The sequence below is a fragment of the Meleagris gallopavo genome, chromosome 11, assembly GCF_000146605.3.
Source record: "Meleagris gallopavo isolate NT-WF06-2002-E0010 breed Aviagen turkey brand Nicholas breeding stock chromosome 11, Turkey_5.1, whole genome shotgun sequence".
In the NCBI taxonomy this organism is placed as follows: Eukaryota; Metazoa; Chordata; class Aves; order Galliformes; family Phasianidae; genus Meleagris; species Meleagris gallopavo.
Window position 1 is genome coordinate 8,850,491 of NC_015021.2, and position 17,791 is coordinate 8,868,281.

The 17,791-nt window shown below is 47.5% G+C and overlaps 1 protein-coding gene across 2 annotated transcripts; it reads right to left on the bottom strand.

The window, feature by feature from the left end:
• Positions 1–1,687: 1,687 nt before the first annotated feature.
• On the bottom strand, positions 1,688–10,183 carry ITM2C (integral membrane protein 2C). Of its 2 annotated transcripts, none has more exons than XM_010716482.3 (5): positions 10,028–10,178; positions 8,391–8,579; positions 8,001–8,111; positions 5,136–5,286; positions 1,688–3,945 (listed from the first exon to the last, which is right to left on the bottom strand). In XM_010716482.3, the coding sequence occupies exons 1-5, from the start codon at positions 10,100–10,102 to the stop codon at positions 3,854–3,856; spliced, it is 618 nt and encodes a 205-aa protein (XP_010714784.1). In that variant the 5' UTR covers positions 10,103–10,178; the 3' UTR covers positions 1,688–3,853. The 2 variants fall into 2 exon arrangements, with proteins under 2 accessions (XP_010714784.1, XP_019474525.1); XM_019618980.2 differs by lacking the exon at positions 1,688–3,945 and adding an exon at positions 7,002–7,127 and having other exon boundaries at positions 5,211–5,286; positions 10,028–10,183.
• Positions 10,184–17,791: the final 7,608 nt, after the last annotated feature.

Sequence of the window (17,791 nt, forward strand, 5' to 3'; positions counted from 1 at the left end):
TTGATTCTTCAACCCACCCATTTAAGGTATCAACAAGACAGCCTAAAACAAGATTGTCTGTGAATACAGTAGAGATGCTGAAAGCAGCAGCCCCAAGCTAGCAGGCAGTGACACACAGTTGGTATTCCTGCTCAGTACTTACCTGCTTTCCTGCAGGCACAGCATGTCAGATGCCGCTGCATTTCAGAGCAATCAGGTCTGGTCCTCGTGCAGAGAAGCAGAACTCTCCTATGTACATGAGGCTGTTCTGCAGCCACCGGGAAAAGCAACAGCTAGTATCACCCTGTCCTGAAGTCAGCTTTGTTTTGTAAAATACCAGCCAGTATAAATATCTGATGCACAGGGCCATAGGTGTCCAACCCTTTGGCTTGCCTGGCTGTGCTGAATGAAGAGGAATTGTCTAGGTTGCTCCAAAAGTAATTCCTCCTGTTTACTTCCATGGAGATTGCAACCAATACGAAGAGAGCAATGACATTATTTGATAGAGCAAATTCTCAGATACAAGACACTTTTTCAACATAGGTACCACCATTAGCTATGAATTTTATGACTGGAAGAGACACGATCAGATTTTTCTTTGAGTTGAATGTCTGATTGCAACTATACATTCCATTCAAAAATTTGCAGGTAATGTATTTATATTGACTGAAAATGGAGTCACAAACATAAACTGATAATTTTTTCAGCAACCTTGAAACCTATTCTCAAATTTCTTTATCAGAATGAAGAGCACGGCTGTGTATTTTTTGCTGTTCACAAGACTGTGTTTAGCCAATGTACCCTTAACTCTCCAGGAAGCAAAGGGGCCTAATTTTGGACATCCTAAGGCACATATGTAAGTGTGTCCAAGAGTTAGAACAGTCTTACATTAGTTTGGCATCAATAAAAGATATCTGACATTTGTTCTTGTTGAGCTGCATGGGCTGGGTACAAATAACAAGGCAAGCTTCACGGAACTTCCCCACCAACCTAGAGAGCTGCCCCAGCCTGCAGTGGGACACACAGACAAACACGCTTCCAAGGAATGCGCTTGAGGGTGTTGGGATGGGCTGTTCCTGCTCCACGGCAGGGAGACTGAGTTCAGAAGTTATCCTGAAATCCTGTAGTCACAATGGTCAAAACAAATGAGTTTAAAATTCACAGTAACAGCAGATCTTGCCTTTCTATTACCCTTCAAATGTTTAGCTAGGTGCAAAACTAAGACTTCAGTAGTGATGATGAAGAATATTCTGGTCATCAACAGTCAGAACATGCCTATTTCTTGTACTAACACTGAAACAGATGGTCCTAATAGATGCACAGTGAAATCATCTCTTCAGCACTTACTTTTTAGGATAACATTTTGATTTTCCCAGTAAGCAATCTCATTGGAGAGCACCACTCAGATCACAGCTTTCTCCTGATTGACCTCTCCTCTGGAAGAGCCACAGGAATTTTCCGAGGCACAGACACAGAGGAACAGTGGATCTTCCAGACGTGACTCCAGAAAACACCTTTGCAAGCTGCACTATTTCCATCTTTACATCAGCCCAAATTAATAGCTTGAGCTGCAGAACAGGCTTTGGCAAATGATTATTGTAGAATGCAAATCCCTTCTACAGAACCCCAACAATGGAAAAAGCACCCAAATACAGAAGAGGTAAATTCAAAAATGTGTTTTCTTTGCGACAAACACACACTTTATGTATCAGAGATAAAAGATTTTATTATCCCATGGATGTTTCCTAAGAGGTAAGAGTTCTACCAGACAAAATATACAAAGCATTTTGTTTTCTTTCTAGACAACTGCATTCTCACCCTATGAAACAGCAACCACATTAGTTCACCTTAAAGAATCAGGGCTTGTCCTTACAGCTGCGGGGTTGCACGGAGTTAGCATATTCAATGACCAGTTAATTCATGCAGAATCAGAGGGAAGGGAAAAGGTCTGAGCGCTCACCTGAGTGCAGGCTTAGGATCCCGGAAACAGAGAGAAATGCAGGGCTTAAATTTACCAGTTTGTGATACTTCCACCAAGCAAACCGATACTCTGACTCTCATCATTCACTTTGCGATGAAAGCTTAGGGCTAATAGCAAGTTGTAGTTGGAAAAACACAGCTGTACTATAAAAGCAAATACTCCGCCGGCAGTGGGAAACTTTCCTCACCGGTCTGCATGAAACACATGCAATCTGACATCTCACATCCACTTTAAAGCAGGAGATCAGCATCTCCTGCTCTACCTATTAAAATCTAATGTTTATGGTTGACTCTTTTTTTATATAAAAAAATAATAATCTGAGCTTCTAAGGACATACTAATTGCTATTGCATTATATGATCATTTTAAGGTACTGTTTTGTTTTCATATAATTAGCTCACAGTACTACTAATAGAAGTTTGACTCTCAAATACATTAATTTTTTTGGTCCTGCTGAGTTAATGATTGTTCTTGCATTTGCTTTATCCTTTCTCTTCGTGAAACAACATGCTCATTTCAACAGATGAACAAGTCCCGATTTGCTGAAAACCAATTAACAAGAATGTGCCAAGCTGTTCTTTCAAGTCAAAAAACTGCCTGCATTTTAAGAACCTCATTAGTTTTAACTATATTTATGGAACAGAAGGAAGAATATTTAATTACCCTGCAATTTTTCTTTCTGATGATCAGTAGAAACACAGTTTTGTTCACACAATTTCTCTGCAGTATACTGATGCACTGAATCTTGCCTTGTATCAACACCTGCTCTCCAGCGGTGCCTACAGATGACACAACACACAGCTGGGCTAGAGGAATTATGATCAAAACAGCTTTCTTCAGAGGAGTCCTATGGGAATATGCTCTCAAAAACAAACAAACAAACAACAACAAAAAAAACAAACCACTCTGTTTCTGCAGTTGCCAGTAACTACTGATTTTCTGCTGCTGATACCACTTTGCATGCTGGCATGGCACCCATCCACGGACAGATGGGACTCTGACAACTCAGAAAGACAGATCTATATGAACATAACTCATCTTCCAGGGAGGAGCTGGTCTGGAGAGGTGAGCTGAAATAAAGCACCCAGCTCCATCAGCAGCCCATAGATGGGACATCAGATATGAGCTTTGGCAGCATGTATAAAGGCTCACCTCTATTTACTCAGGCAAAATGGCAGCAAATGAGCTCAGGAGCCACAAGCAGACACCACTTGCTTGTTATATTGAAGGCTGAGGGAGGGTAGCCTGGCTGGTTCCAGGTATGCCACTCCAAATCAGCCAGGAGCTAGACACAGAAACAATGCATACGGGCTGCCTTCACTGTTTGAAAACTTGGTTTTCATTGGGACAACAAACTGTGAGCATCACAGTTCAGTGTGGGCAGAAAACCTCCTTCTGCTGAGCTTTCCAAATCACCCTGCTTGTAATTTCACATCTAATTCTAAGTCCATCTGATGACATACTCTGGTCATTACATCAGCATCAGAATGGTAATTCTCCTCCTGTAGTATACCTTCTGCCCCAGCCTCACAACAGTGCCAGCATGAAACTGCTCAGACAGGAGGAGAGCAACCATTTCCAGCATCCTACTTCTTGGCCGACCCTTCTACCCAAAACCTGCTCCTGAAACAGATCCCCACCCTGTGGGATGGAAGAGGCTGCATCCACTCCAAGGCCATCTGTGACTGCTGCATAAATTTAAGCCCAGCAAAACATCTCAGTAAAGAGAAAAGAGAACAGAATCAACTGCGAGGCCACGACAGACCCAAGGCTTTAGAGCTGCACAAGCAGGAGAGGGAGTAAAGTAAGTAAGGCAGATTACCAAGTCTAAAAAGAGGGCTGAGAGCATGTGTGTGCAAGCAAAGCCATGGAAGGTTACAACTGGACAGGGGCTTCATGATTTTCTGCAGATAACAGTTTCAACCACAAAAGTGTTTTCAAAGTGACGAATACGGTGGCAGTCCCCAGCCTCACGTCGACTGATACCTGCAAGGGATTAAAAGAGAGAAAGACAAGGAGAAAATTCAACCTGCGTTCATTTATAAGACCTGCATCAAGTCAGGGAAGGAAAGCAGAAGGGATGCAATTGCTGAATGCTGAAATGCAGGAACAACACAGCCCATAAAGAACGTGGAATAATTTCATCTTAGGAAGAACAGCTCCATTGCCCAGGCCCTGGTCCTGCAGTAAGAACTGCCATGAGCTGGGGAGCCACAGGGGAGCAGCTGGCTTCAGCTGACAGCACCTCGGTCTTATCTCCTCACAAAACCAGCAGAAAGCTATAGGCTGGTACAGAGCCAATGTGGGCTTAAAATCATCACCTGCTGGCTGTTTAAATCAGCACACGCATTGATGCTGCCAAAGCCTCAGCCTCACTGGAGAACAACAGCTGTTCCCCATGTGCATGTGCTGCAGGAGCTCACCTCCAGGCAGCAGCATCAGGCAGATACAGCCTGGCCGTTCCCTGCTGACAAACAGGACCATGCCAGGGCTGCAGCTCTGCACAGGGCAATGGGGCTACTCTGGGAAAGCAGCACATACAGCCCCATATAGCTTCCAGACACCCTCAGCACTGCACAGCTCACCCAGATGCCAAACCAAGAATAGGCTCATGTTTCAGATAAGGCTTAAAAATAAACAGATAACTACAAATACTGGAACAGATTATCATTATCATTATTATTATTATTATTGCAGCAACATTAGCATTTGTGTATAAAATACATACTGTTGTTTTTCACGAAATCAGTTTAAGGTAGTCTAATCTTCTCCCCTCAAAACTTTTTTCATATTATTAGGAACTTAATTTAAGGCAATTTGCAGATTTAATCTGCTCTGAATAGCTGCCACTATCCGCATTAAGGAAATTTTCTGAACAGTTCCCAATAGCACAGCTATTAGTTCAGCCCCAGGAGTCCACGTGCAAATGAACTGCAGGCTCCTGCAAGTATTTGTATTAATGTTTCTATGAGCCCAATAGGTGCAACAGTAAAAACACTGACAGCAGCAGGCACCCATTTGCAGCGATGTTTGGGGTTCAGCTGAATGAGGTGGGAAACACCTCAAGAGCTCTGTGTGCTTCCACCTGCAGGGAACCCCCCCACCTCGCCCTGAGGCTGTTACAGCAGAAATAAGGGCTGGGATGCAGGGGCAGCTGAGCACTGCGAGGCTCTTACGTCTCCTGGTGCTCCTCCGCTTCAGCCTGTAGGTCTCCTTGCCGCTGCACAGGCGGTAAATGAAGGAGCCGAGCTGCTCCATGTCGCTGACGTGCTCAGTCGCAATCATCTCCTCCTGGATGATGTATGTCTGAGGCAGGTATGTTCCTTTCTGAAATGACAGTTTCCACCAAAATAAGGCATGACCAGTGAGGTGGTCTCTTATTAAGGAGAGGTGCTGCTAGGAGAGAGCCACCAGGGACTGGAAAAAGTGGGGGAGAGGAAATGGAGGAACTGGGAGTATCCCGGGGACGGAGGCCACTGCTCTTGCCGCAGGGAGCTGCTCAGCAGTGAGGAGTCTGCAAGCTGTGCCCAGCTTGGAGGTGCCCAGCGGCTACCTGGGCAATGAACAGCCATGCTACAAGCACAGCTTGGACTGGGGGCACTTCTAAGCAGACTGGATGCCTACTAGGCCATGAAGCAGAGCTTCATTTATGGTGCCTTTTGCCTAAGGTACGTCAAAGAAATAAAAGAATCGGCAGATTGTGCAAGAGGGAGCAATATGAGACAAAAAGGCAAGCAACAGCAGCAGTTTCAAACTTCACCTCTTCAATTTCCACCACAGGACTGGTTATCTCCACAGAGATGTACCTGGAAACACACTGCATTAAGTCAGCGCCGTGCTGCTGGGCTGGCGGAGCCTCTCGGATCGATACAGCTCTCTTTTAATGGTGCAGCACAAGACTATTAGTAGAAGCCTGTATTACACTGACACAACTGTTCTGCAAGAAATTCAATTACTGATTCTCAGTGGGGGAGCACAGGAGAGGGCACACGATATGTGCAGTTACAGGCATGAGCCCTCATGTTAACACAGGGGACTGGGGCTCATGATCTGCCACAGCCTTGGCACGGCTTACAGGCACACACAGAGGCAATCCAGTCCTTTCATTGTTTTAAACTTAAATAGCTGTGGGAGCTGAGATAATCAGGATTTCTTGCTCCTCCGTCACGGGACTGCACAACAAACACAATACCATCAATTCTCTGCCAACAGTTTTAAGAAAACTAGAGCTTCCAGCATCTCCACTGGGAAATTAATCGGGTTCTACAAAAGACGTGGATCATCCATCATTTAACTGGGTCATCTCCAGCTTCCTGCGACTGCATGGTGGGAGCATCCTTCCATCCTTTACTCTCAGGTAATCATGCAGCTCTGCTCACCGAACCGTCACACAAAGCCAGACAGAAACTTGCAAGAAGCAGCATAGCTGCGTTTGCAGGCAAAGCACTCAGACAGGAGAGGCCCTGTAAAGCATACGGCAGGCTGAGATTTGGGCTGGGCATAGCTGTGCCTACAGGCTGCAGGGACCATGAGCAGGCAGCAGGCTGAAGAAAGGGCAAAGGCTTCACTGAGGGCCTGTGCCACCAGAAAAAGCAGTTACAATTACTTGCTGCACTGAGGTTTGGTGCTAGAAGTAGGGCTGAAACCTTCAAAACTCAACCTGCAGCTGGAAATCAGTCTCATTCATGGGTAACTTGACTGGATTGAGAGAAGAAAAGCAAGGACCAGCAAGGAGCACTTCAGAGAAGGGCAACCTCTGGGCAGCCTGATCTACTGCCTCATGGTGAGAGACTTTTGTGAGCAATAAGACCAAGCTAAGCACTCGAAAACGATGTCTCCAAGGTGCACATTAAAATCTGCACAGACAGACTGGACACTTATCCATGCCAATAATCATGAAGTTATTTAAACTCACGTCTGCTTTGTAAGCTCTTTAAAGATTTAAGGTCATAATAGTCATAAAACCATCTTAACTGCATTAGTATTCCCCTTTAAACTCTATTTCCGATAAAGTATAATTTTCATTCCCTGTGATTTTATACCTGTTATTTGAGGACGTGACCAGCATTTCCAGTCTGCCAGTGTTTTAATGAGGCTCTGCAGTCAGCCTGTGCAATCCTCTCTTTTCCATTTCCCCTGCTGTGGGGACTGGTCATCTGCCACAGTGCCTGGTTTGGAGTGAGTTGTAAGTAAACGTGTGTTGTAGCCCAGCAGGGCTCCCAGCACAGCAAACAGATGGTCACAGTGGATGAGATTGCAAGGAGTGCTGGGAAACAAGCTGGGAGATTGACAAGGACCAGAGATCGGGCATCTCTCAAGGCACAACCTTTCACCTCTCAGCTTAACCCCACAAAGTTCATCACACTGCAGGGAATTATATTGGTTTCTTTTGCTTTTAAACAAGCTCTCATGGAAGAGAGTAAGAAAGCCAGACAAAAGGCTTTGCTTCACCTTCTGCAGCCTTAAAAATCCTGTTTTTTTTTCCTGCAGTTAAGATTTAATAGTGCTCTATTTTAAGGTTGTTTTCAGTCACTGCAATACATCAGCTTGAGCCTCTGAACTAACAAAACTGCCAGTACTAAACCCAATTAATGCCTGTTGTGAGCAAAACTGCATTAGATCAAAAGCTGCATTTCAGCCCTCAGGATGGCAGGGGAAGCAGCCCAGATCACACCCCAAAGAGGTAAAAGCAGAGGGCCCAGTATTCCCCATGGGGCATTGACAGCTCTGCAAAAGTAAAATGCAGCAGCAAGAGCGAAAGGAAGGCTTTTTTTTCCCCTGTTGATTCCCAACTCTCAGTAAACACCTGGGGAAAGGGATCTGCTGCTTTTCTGTGCCATCCCGCTCAGGTTCATCTGTCATGTCTGCATTACTGTCATGCCTGCAAAGTGATTGTTTCAGCTGCAACCCACAAAGGCTTTGCTCTGCATGAAAACTCAGCTCTGTCAGGTCCAAAGCTCACTTTCACAGACATCACTTTCTGTTTCTGATTCCCAAGAGCTCAGAAAAGCACACAAAATAAAGCAGGACTGCAGCCGTACCTTCACGTTAACCAGCAGCTCCCAGAGGTTGCGTGGAGGCATCACGATAGTGGTGTTCAGCTCAATGACGTAGCATTTATCCAGCGTTATGTCATGATAAGCTGTTAGACCCTGTGTTCCAAGCAGAGAAATTAAAAAATTGAGCCCTTCTCAATGAAATATGGCTGTAAACGTGGGTGAAAGGAAGCCGAGCAGGGCAGGAAGGAGGTACTGTTCAGCAAACCAGAAGACTGAAGCAACCTCACTCCATCCTGAGGAACACACAAGGAGCAGGTTAGAAAAGCTCAGACATGGCTCTGAGAGGGAAGACATCTCAAAAATGAGATTACAGTGCAGATATGAGACAACAGCAGCAGTGCTATGCCCAGAAAGAACCCAAGAGCCCCTTACTCGCTGGAAATCATGGATGATATCCGCAGGGTCGCTCCCTCCAAACTGGGGCACCGGGACATTGATTTGCTCATAGTTGTCCTCGATGTAAATCTTGACATCTTCATGCAGTTCCAGCTGCCCTCTGAACGGCGAATACAGCGAGTCTTCATAAAGGACGCCGCAGTGAAACACGCTCTCGCGGGGAAGCTGTGGGAATGAGATCCAGCCGGAGGCACAACACACATACACCCCACACCCCATTAACAACTACAGCCAACACAGCAAAAACTGGGTAAAAATACCCTTTTTGAACAGGCGTTTGGCACATATTTCAAGCTCAGCCTGTTGGCTAGAGGATGCTCTTGATGAAGGCAGTTCAAAACACCCCCGTGGAACAACCCCGCCTCCCTTCCTGCTGGTCAGATCCAAGGAAACAAAGGATGCCCCGTGGGATTTCACAGAGGGTCAGCAGAAAGGTAAATTGTCTGCGGGTTCTTACATTTTGTAGCTGGGCTGTTCCACAGACATAGCTTACAGTACTCGCATTTTTCTCCATACGGCATATAGGCTTGGAGCAAGCAAAGCATCACTTCTAAAGGTACTCATAGCTTGTATGTGACAGATGCAGCAGGACAAAAACAGGAGCCGCTGCTCTCCTGCAGTCCAGAGGCACAAAGTTGCTTGCACCAAAATCCCTGTACCCACTGGATTACCGCTGGTGTGTGGGAGAGCTGAGCAGCCCTACGCTTGTCATGGGATTTCCAGATCAGATATATGTAAGCACAAGTAATAAATAATTAATGCACCCAAAAACAAGGACTGCAAATTAATTTGACAGCATAAGCATGTACAGAGCAATGAGAGTATAAAAAGACACTGCTGAGTGGATAAGTGCTGGCTGAGCAGCAGAATGAGGTATTCAGTGCAAATTGATGATTGAAGTTTCTTGGCTAAGCACTCAGCAAGCCACAGAGCATAGCAGTTTCCTCCTTAAAATGGGGCTGTGTTCTGTACCCCTCCCCATGCTTTGACCCACTGCTGCTTAAATCCACAGCACTGCCAGCCCAGTGCCTTCACCAGGCAGAGCTTTGCAAAGCCTACGTGGAAGAAGAGGTGCTGAATTTAACAGAGGATGTAGGCCCATCTGCCATTTCATCTCCAGCTTGCTTTGCTTGCTTTATATAGCAGCATCTATTTTTGTTACGCTCACAGAGTTTCTCTGTGCTACAGCCTAAAAAACCCATTGCAAAATGCTGCTTTGCCTTGCCTGTACCCCCTGCTCTCTTCAGGGCTCGCTCAAGCCCTGCAACCAGCCAAGCTTTGAAAACTGGTTGACCACTGACAGCAGTAACACTGGGTTTACAAGGCTGAACTTGCGGGTCATATCTTCAGAGAGTTAAAAAAAAAAAACCAACACAAAACAAAACACAAGAGAGGGGAAGAGGAGGACGTCTGGAAGGCTCTTCCTGACAGTCAGGACAGAGGTGAGCCTAGCGCAGCACTTCAGACATGTCCCATCTGCAGTGCCCACAGTTACCAGCTCCCAAATCCCCACTGTGCAAAGCAACAAGCAGCAGCACAAATCAAAGGCTCGATCCAGTTTGCTTTGCTGCTTCAGATGGAGGAGCCAACCGTCCTTCCCAGCTCACCCATACCTGCGTGATGAAGAAGTATCTGTAGACATACATTGATGCAAAGACCAAGCCAAGGAGCAGCACGAGGAGACCCATGGTCAGGTAGCACACCCCGCTGAGCGATGACCTGCGGCCCTGCACCACGGGAGCCTGCTCCTCCTGTAAGGCAAGAGCGAGAGCATCAGCCAGCTGCTGCCAAAGGGACCAAAAAATCAACAATATATCATTCAAAGGTTACACATAAGCTTGGAGCGTGAGACTGAAGAATGCAGGCAGGGTCCTGCAACTTGATTTCACATCTGGATGCATTTTGGTCAGGGTGAAACCCCAAGGCTCCCAACCAGCTTTGTGGAGCTGTAGTTGCAGCACACCCCCAGCAGAAATTAATCTGTATGCATTTGCCCTTCGTCCCAGCTTTGGAGGACCTGCAGCGCACTGCCAGCTTCCTGTGCTGAAGGATTGGCATTTAATCAACTTGTTGCCACTCCTCCAGCAAACAAAGCAAGCTGAAAAATAAAGCATTTGAAGTTCATCTCCACTCTCCCCTTCCCCTCCTCCTACAGATGAGGGGTGGCAATGGTGACAAGCCACAAAGAAAACAAAATCACAATTCTGTAGAAGTTTAAAGGTTCTCTGACACAAACAGATCTGATGAGAGAGTCATGCTGTATGTCAAGCGTCCCACAAAACACATTTCCCCAGGTACCTGTCACTGGAGAAGCAGAGCAGCCAGTGGAGGTGGTAAGGAACACAAAGCTCTGCTGCTGCTGACACCGAGGAACGGATGGAAATAAGGTTAACGCTCCACAAGCAAATGTCATCCTAAAGGTGCTGGGTTCCCATGCTGGTAAACACACCACCCAAGCTCTACATTTGGGAGGAGGTGGGGAAGATTCTCAGTGCTTTGCCCTTGGGGAAGCTGTGATACACCAGGAAAAGATGGAAAAATAACACTGCAAAGCCTAACAGAGGAAGGAAAAGCTCAAGAGCCACTTTTCTGATGGAGTGGCAATGAAGGCGGTGAGGTTAACAATGGTGTTGGATAGGAACAATTAACTCCAGCCCTGTGGTATATTGTGTACAAACCAGCAGCTCAAACCTTCACCGAGATGCAGATCTCCTCTTCCTTCCGCATCTGAAGGCCACCAACCCTTGTCACTAGGAACAAACTGCAATTTACAAACAACCACGTGTCCATCGGCAGTGAGCTTCAGGCGGCAATCAGAATATTAACACTGAACAACACTAACATCACCCAGCAGATGTTTAGCAGTATCTTGCAAGCATTCATCAGCCAGATGCTCTTCTTGCAACAAGCCACCCTACCAGCCTTCTGCCTCAAAAACATACTACTTTTTTTTTTGTCAAGAGGTAGCTATGGCCAGCACCCTGCAGGCTACCCCTGTGTGACCTGTGGGAAAGGCATGGCTTGCTCTTTCTCCCTATGGAAGGCATCCATATCTCAAGGAGAGCCTCTGCTCACCCGGCGTTGTGCTGCAGGCACTTCATCCCACCGAGTGAAGCAAGGCAGCTCCGGCACAACCTGGATCCCCAGATGAGCTGAGTCAGCTCCAGTGTGCAGGCACGATCCCTTTGCAGATGCTCTACCCAGCACCTGGCAGTGGGCAAGGGTGTGGAGTATAAAAAGGAACTCGTTCTCTCGGATAGCACAGGATATTCCATATGCTTCAGCATCACGCCTGCTCACAGGGAGGGCACAGGAACAGAGCGCGGGTGGAGGTACCCAGCTGGGAGGAGAAGAGGTTATGCTACAGACCGTCTGGTAGAGGAGTCTTCAAATCAGCCTTCAAATCAGGGTGAAAAAGCCCTATTTCAGTCTGGGGATTTTCTTCAGAATTTCCAGGCTTTCTGAGGACACAGTGAATGGAAACTGCTCTGCTGCACAGATGGGGTTGGGAAGGGTCTGAGCCACCAGGCCAGCAGTGGCTCCAGCACTCTGTGCTCAGAGAAGGAGAGAGCCCGTGAGTATAGGCTGCCAGCTGCCTTCGGCTCCCCAGTGCCAGCAGTTGGCTTGCAGCACACCTCGCTCTTCCCCAGCCTGCACATAGACCTCACATCCACACGAGCAACTTTCTTAAAGCAAGGTCAGTGCAGACTCCCCCCCGGGACTGTTGTGTCTTTTTGAAGAACTTATCCTTTAAAAATATATATACAGAACTCCTTGCAGGTCCTTGGCCGTTGGAAACACAACCCAGTGCGAGCTGCTAGCCATAACCCAATGAGCTGCCATCTTTCAGATGTCTTATCAGCACAATCTAGCCCTATGAAAAATAGATTTTCGCTTCAATCTCTCTTCCTGACTGGCGTCTCGCTGGAGATGACAAAGTGTGGAAATGAAAGGTGCTGTGTCCTGCCTCGCTCCCCATGACTCACAGCACTCCTCAGCAAAGCCAGGCTCAGCACGTGCCCTTTTCCTGCTTCTTCAGCTTTTGAAGCAGCTCTGTCTGCCTCCCTTCATCAGCTGCTGCCAGGAGATCAAAACAGCACAGCGGCTCCTCCAGGAACACAGCTCAGGGCAGGCAGCTCCTCAGAGCTTATCAGTTTTCTCTACTCTATTTCCTTCTGAATGACATCTAATTACACAGGTAGAGAAACATCACAGCCATCGCTTCGCTCAAAGTCTTCTCTCCTCTGGCTGCTCTGAGATTTGAGATATTCTCCCTCCATATTTATGTAACTTGCTATGGGTGCATAAGCACATATATCCTTAACAATAATGTAATATCCAGCCTACAGCCAGATCTGCTCCTGCACATCTTGTTGATTAAAAGATGCATTTGTTGAGCTCTCCATCAACCATTTTTCCTGCATTTATGAAACACAACGGTTTCAAATCTTTCATTTTAGACATTGCAGGGCGTGATGAGCAGGGGGCAAAGCTTGGCAAGTGCCTAAATGCACAGCTCCAACAGCACAGGAGCTTGGGGCCACTAAAAATAGATGTGATTTTGATGACTAACAAGTAAGGAGAGAAATGATACGGAGTAAATACTCAAAGGGACACCGTTTTGAGAGCAGCTCTAGCTGAAAGGCAGTAAAACACGTCAGCCATCTCCAGGAGGTGCTTGTTGTCTGTGCTCTTGATGTGAAGGATGCACCAAGGCAATTACAGCCACTGCCACAGGCAGCCCTGCCTTCCTCTCCTAAGGAAGCAGGATCAAAATGTAAGAAACTCACTTCAGAAAACCTAATTGATCTTGCTGCGTACTTACTTTTGGCAACCAAAAGCAAAGATGGGAAAGGGAGAATAATTTCAAGGCCTATACCTTGAGGATATGAAGTGCCATATTGCTTGTAAAAATCAAATACTGCTTTACAGAACGTGAAGACCTGAAGCAATAGAAGACCCAGATTGGATGGGACCATGGGCAGCCTGATCTGGTATTAAATGGGGAGGTTGGGGGCCCTGCGTGTGGCAGGGGGGTTGGAGATTCATTCATAATCCTTGAGGTGACTTCCAACCCTGGCCATTCTGTGATTCTGTAAACAATACCCCCATTGACTTCACCTGCAAAAAAGCACAGTTGGCAGCTGGTCACCATGGTGCTGACACAGGGCTATAAGCTGGTACTGAGTGAGCCCTGCTGGACTTGGCTTTGAGCATCTCCAAGTGAATCCCACCAAAGCCACCACCCTGGGGCAAGACAGGACGGCCCTTCCAGACTGATGAGCGTTCCTATGACTTTAGATCAGGAAAGAAAATCATGTGTGTATGCACGCATGTATGTGCACGCACATACATATATATATGGCACATGGTTTCTAAGGCAACAGAAGTTCTGTGCCGTACTTGAGCAGTGCTTGTGCAGGGCCATGGAGCAGCATGGGGAGCACAGCCAATGGCTTTTGGACTCAGAGATGCCTGGGAGCCAAAAAGGAGGGCTGTAATTAAGAGACTATCACAGCTGAAGGCAAAAGGTTGCCATAAATGAATCTAATCGCATCTTTAAGCGACAGGGCCGCACGTGACCAGGAACAAAGCCACCTGCCTCAGGAGTCGCTTTGCAGCACTGCGAATTAGAATATCAAAAACAACCGCCGGCTAATTAAGAACCACAGCTTTGTTGCTATCTGACAAAGCCAGCAGGATGTCAGAAATGCAGCCTAGCATATGAGAGCTCCTGAGCGCTCAGTGGTCCTCCCTAGCACACAAACCTCCTCTTTCCTCCCTGTCCCATCTCGTTTTTGAAGCAAGGGGCCGTTTCTTCTCCCTCTTTGCACAGGGATGAGGAATTCATTTCTATGTATTTTATTTCTCTTGGGTGAGGTGCAACAGCTTCCAGCTGGAGGCTTTCCAGCCTCCCTCTTCTATTTCCTGGGAGTAAAACCACTCAGGGCATTAGCAGAGTCAACCAAGCCTGTTGCAGAAATAAGGCTGTTCTTACAGAGCTGGAGGGCTGCGTGTCCCATGGAACAGACAGGAGCAGAAATACGTTAAGCTCCACAGTTGCTCCAATACAAAATACGCTGCCCAGTGATTACCTTTTCTTCCTGCAGCAGCATAGGAAAACCCTGTCAGAGTCAGCCCTGCTTGAAAATTCACCACAAAGAGACAGTATGTAGTTTAGCAAACAGCAAAAGAGAGGAGACTCTTCTCAGTTTTACTGTTCTATGTGAGTTCAGCATGTGGCCACAGCTGCAGGACAGCTCTGCAAAGCAAATCTAGAGGATGGGTTAAGTAAACAAGCAGAAGCCCAGACCCTACCACAATGTCCTCCTTCGTAGGCATGTAAATGCCACACGTGATCTGGGAAGAAAACACCAGCTCAGAAGTGAAAATGCCTTTTCCCTCCCCGACAATGTTTTTTGGGTTTCTGTGTTCTTCATAGAATCATACAATGGCCTGGGTTGAAAAGGACCGCAAAGATCATCTAGTTTCAACAACCCCCATGCCCAGTTTTTCCCATGCCCAAAGCAGGTAAGCACAACAGCTCCTTCCACACTCAGAGCTACAGAGGCCCTGGTTCTCCTGCACCTGGGGGAAATATGCTTCTCCAGCAGATTTTAGGTTTCCACATCTGCAGCTCTGCAGTCCACATCTCTGTGGTGAAGGAGAGCCACGTGGTTCCAAATTCAGTCTCGTTTGTACTGTATCTGCTAGAATTGGCCATTCCCTCTCAACCTCCCCTTCCAGTTTTAATCAGATCCCTTGTCATGCTCAGCTGGAATATGAAATATTAATGCCTGGAGTCCAGTATGAGACCCAGGTCCTGCATTTGACTGGAGCAGACCCCGGAGGAGTCCAGAGGTGTTTTACCAGTTCAGACCATTTCCTTCCTTCCTTCCAAGCACCCCCAAGGCAGCATCCCTGCAGCCCACACAGACATCAGAACAGCCAGGGACAACCAGAGGCACCAGAAGGCACAGTGGGGCAGTGAGGAGACTGAGAAACCCCACAGATGGTGGCACTGTGAAGCTCTTCCCCCTACTTCTTATCATTTACCCCTCATGAAGCAGAAGACTTTAATGAAACCCGATGAATCACAAATGCACAGAGTGTATATCCCAGAGCCATTAAAGGCATGGCAGATATATGCATTTCCATTCCAGACTCTAAATCTGGAGTTCAATTAAAACTCACTGAATGCTATTATGCATCTGAGAAGATATTTTCCAATGAATACAACAAATGATGTTACTGACTGCATAGCCTCAGACTGCCTTCTGCCTGAGGAGGATGCTGCATCCCCCAGCTTCTGTTAATGACAACAAGATTCTTTCTTTTATAAGCCCTTAACAAGTTGCTATTGCCTCAAAATCACATTCATTTTCTGACTGAAGTTAACTTGTATGTTCTTTTCAATTCACTCAAGCTGCACAGCAGATGAACACAAGACTCATCACGTGCCAGCTTGCTGTCAGGAGCCCTTGCCTACCGCTCTTCGGGACACAGCACTACTGCAGCCATCTTCCACTTGCACATCTCTGCATGTACCAAGCACCTGCCAAAATTCACAGTCTGCAGAAGCTGCTGCTGAATCATTTCCCAGCTCTGGCTCCTATCGCTGGGATTGAAGTTGCGGGATCAAAGAGAAAAGGAATGCAGAGCATCTCCTTTGCATGTCACCAATGCGATTTTGCTGCAAGGCAGCTAGAGCAAGAGACACAGACAGGAACTGTTGGAATGGCAAGAGAGCCAGGCTCCAGCACCTCACAGGCTGGAGGTTTTTTGGGCAGCACACCCCTCAGTCCAGATGTGTACCAACTACACCTAAAAAGCCATTACAGAAGAATCCAGCATCATAAACAACCTGAAAAATAGCTTCAGGAATAGGCCACCCGTAGGTGGGCATGCTCCCTGACACCCCCCTGTCACCAGCTCACCTCCACCCAACTCCTGCTCTCCTGTCACTTATGCTGTTTCCCTCGCCTGCCCTTCTGCTGGAATAAAGGAATCATTAGAGTCTTCATTTTAAATTCACTTTTTAAAGTTCCTTTGTAGATCTTGTGGGCTTAAGAGAACAACACAGTGTTCCCCAGGAGGCAGAAAGCAAAGAACAAAATCCACAGTATTGGGTCAGGCACAGTGGGGATGGGTGGATGGTTGGACCAGGTGACCTTATGGTCTTTTCCAACCTTAGTGATTCTGTGATTCAATGTTTGCTGCTTAAGCCAATTTCCTCCATCTGTCACAACCTGAATCAGGGCAACTTTGCTTGCAGGGATCTAGCAGTACTCACGATGGAAGCACGCTTCTGCTACCTTTACTTCCTATGATAGTACTATTAACCCTGTTCTCACTCTGCTCATCAGAAGCAGCCAGGTCCTGAGTTTGCACAGCATTGCTCCCACCATAGGGAGTGGGCTGGGGGGCAGCACCCAGGTCTGCTGTGAGCCCTGCTCCCAGGCTGCCCGCAGGGCTGCCACCAAGGGCAGGAAGAAGCCTACCTCTGCTCCTCTCCTAATCAGTACAAAAACACAGTCAGCCAGGCTCCCATTGCAGGTTCTGGGATGGCTTCTATGAGCTGGATTAACATCAGACTGAGCGCTCAGACACTGACAGTGCAGTTAGGAGAGCTGTGAGCATACCAGCTCGTGACATGGGAGATCACAAGGGTGACCTCGTGAACTCCTCTAAAGCTGAGCGACTCTCTGGGGAGCTCCCAGTAGCAGGGAACGCCCTGCAGAGCTGCAGGAACGGAGCAGACCCACGGCTCCCCACAGGGTTTGGGTCAGGGAGATACTGGGGTTCAATAAGTGGTCAGACTACACGCACAGCTCCATGCATTTCAGAATGCAGAAGCACATCTGTCCTCCTGCATCATCCCGGGCTGCCTCAGGCTCCAGCCACAGGGACCACCACCCGCTGCCCTCCACCAGCCCTTACCCAGCCCAGCAAATTTGGCTTCTGTGTGTCAGCTGGGACTGCAGAACAGCTGAAAGAAGCTATGCGTGCTCTCATCCTTAGCTTTTCATCTTGCCCCAACTGCTCTGCTCCTCTTCACGCCAGCCCTGAGCCTCACAAGATGTCACACCCTGAAACCTGACCGCCTCTGCCAAACCCCAAACCACGTTCCCCACAGTAACAACCCCGACCAAAGGATGCGCTAGGGTGCTTCGGGTCCACACTGCCCACGGATCACATAGGAGTGCACGTATAGGACTGCACGTATCCCGCCCCGTCCCTTCCCCACCTCCCCAAACTTCCAACCCCTTTGGCACACAGGCCGATATCCGCACATTCCGACGCTTTCAGGACAGCCCTTCCGAGCACAGACCGGACCTCACCGAAGTTCGCTTCGCACACCGCTCACGAAGCGCCGC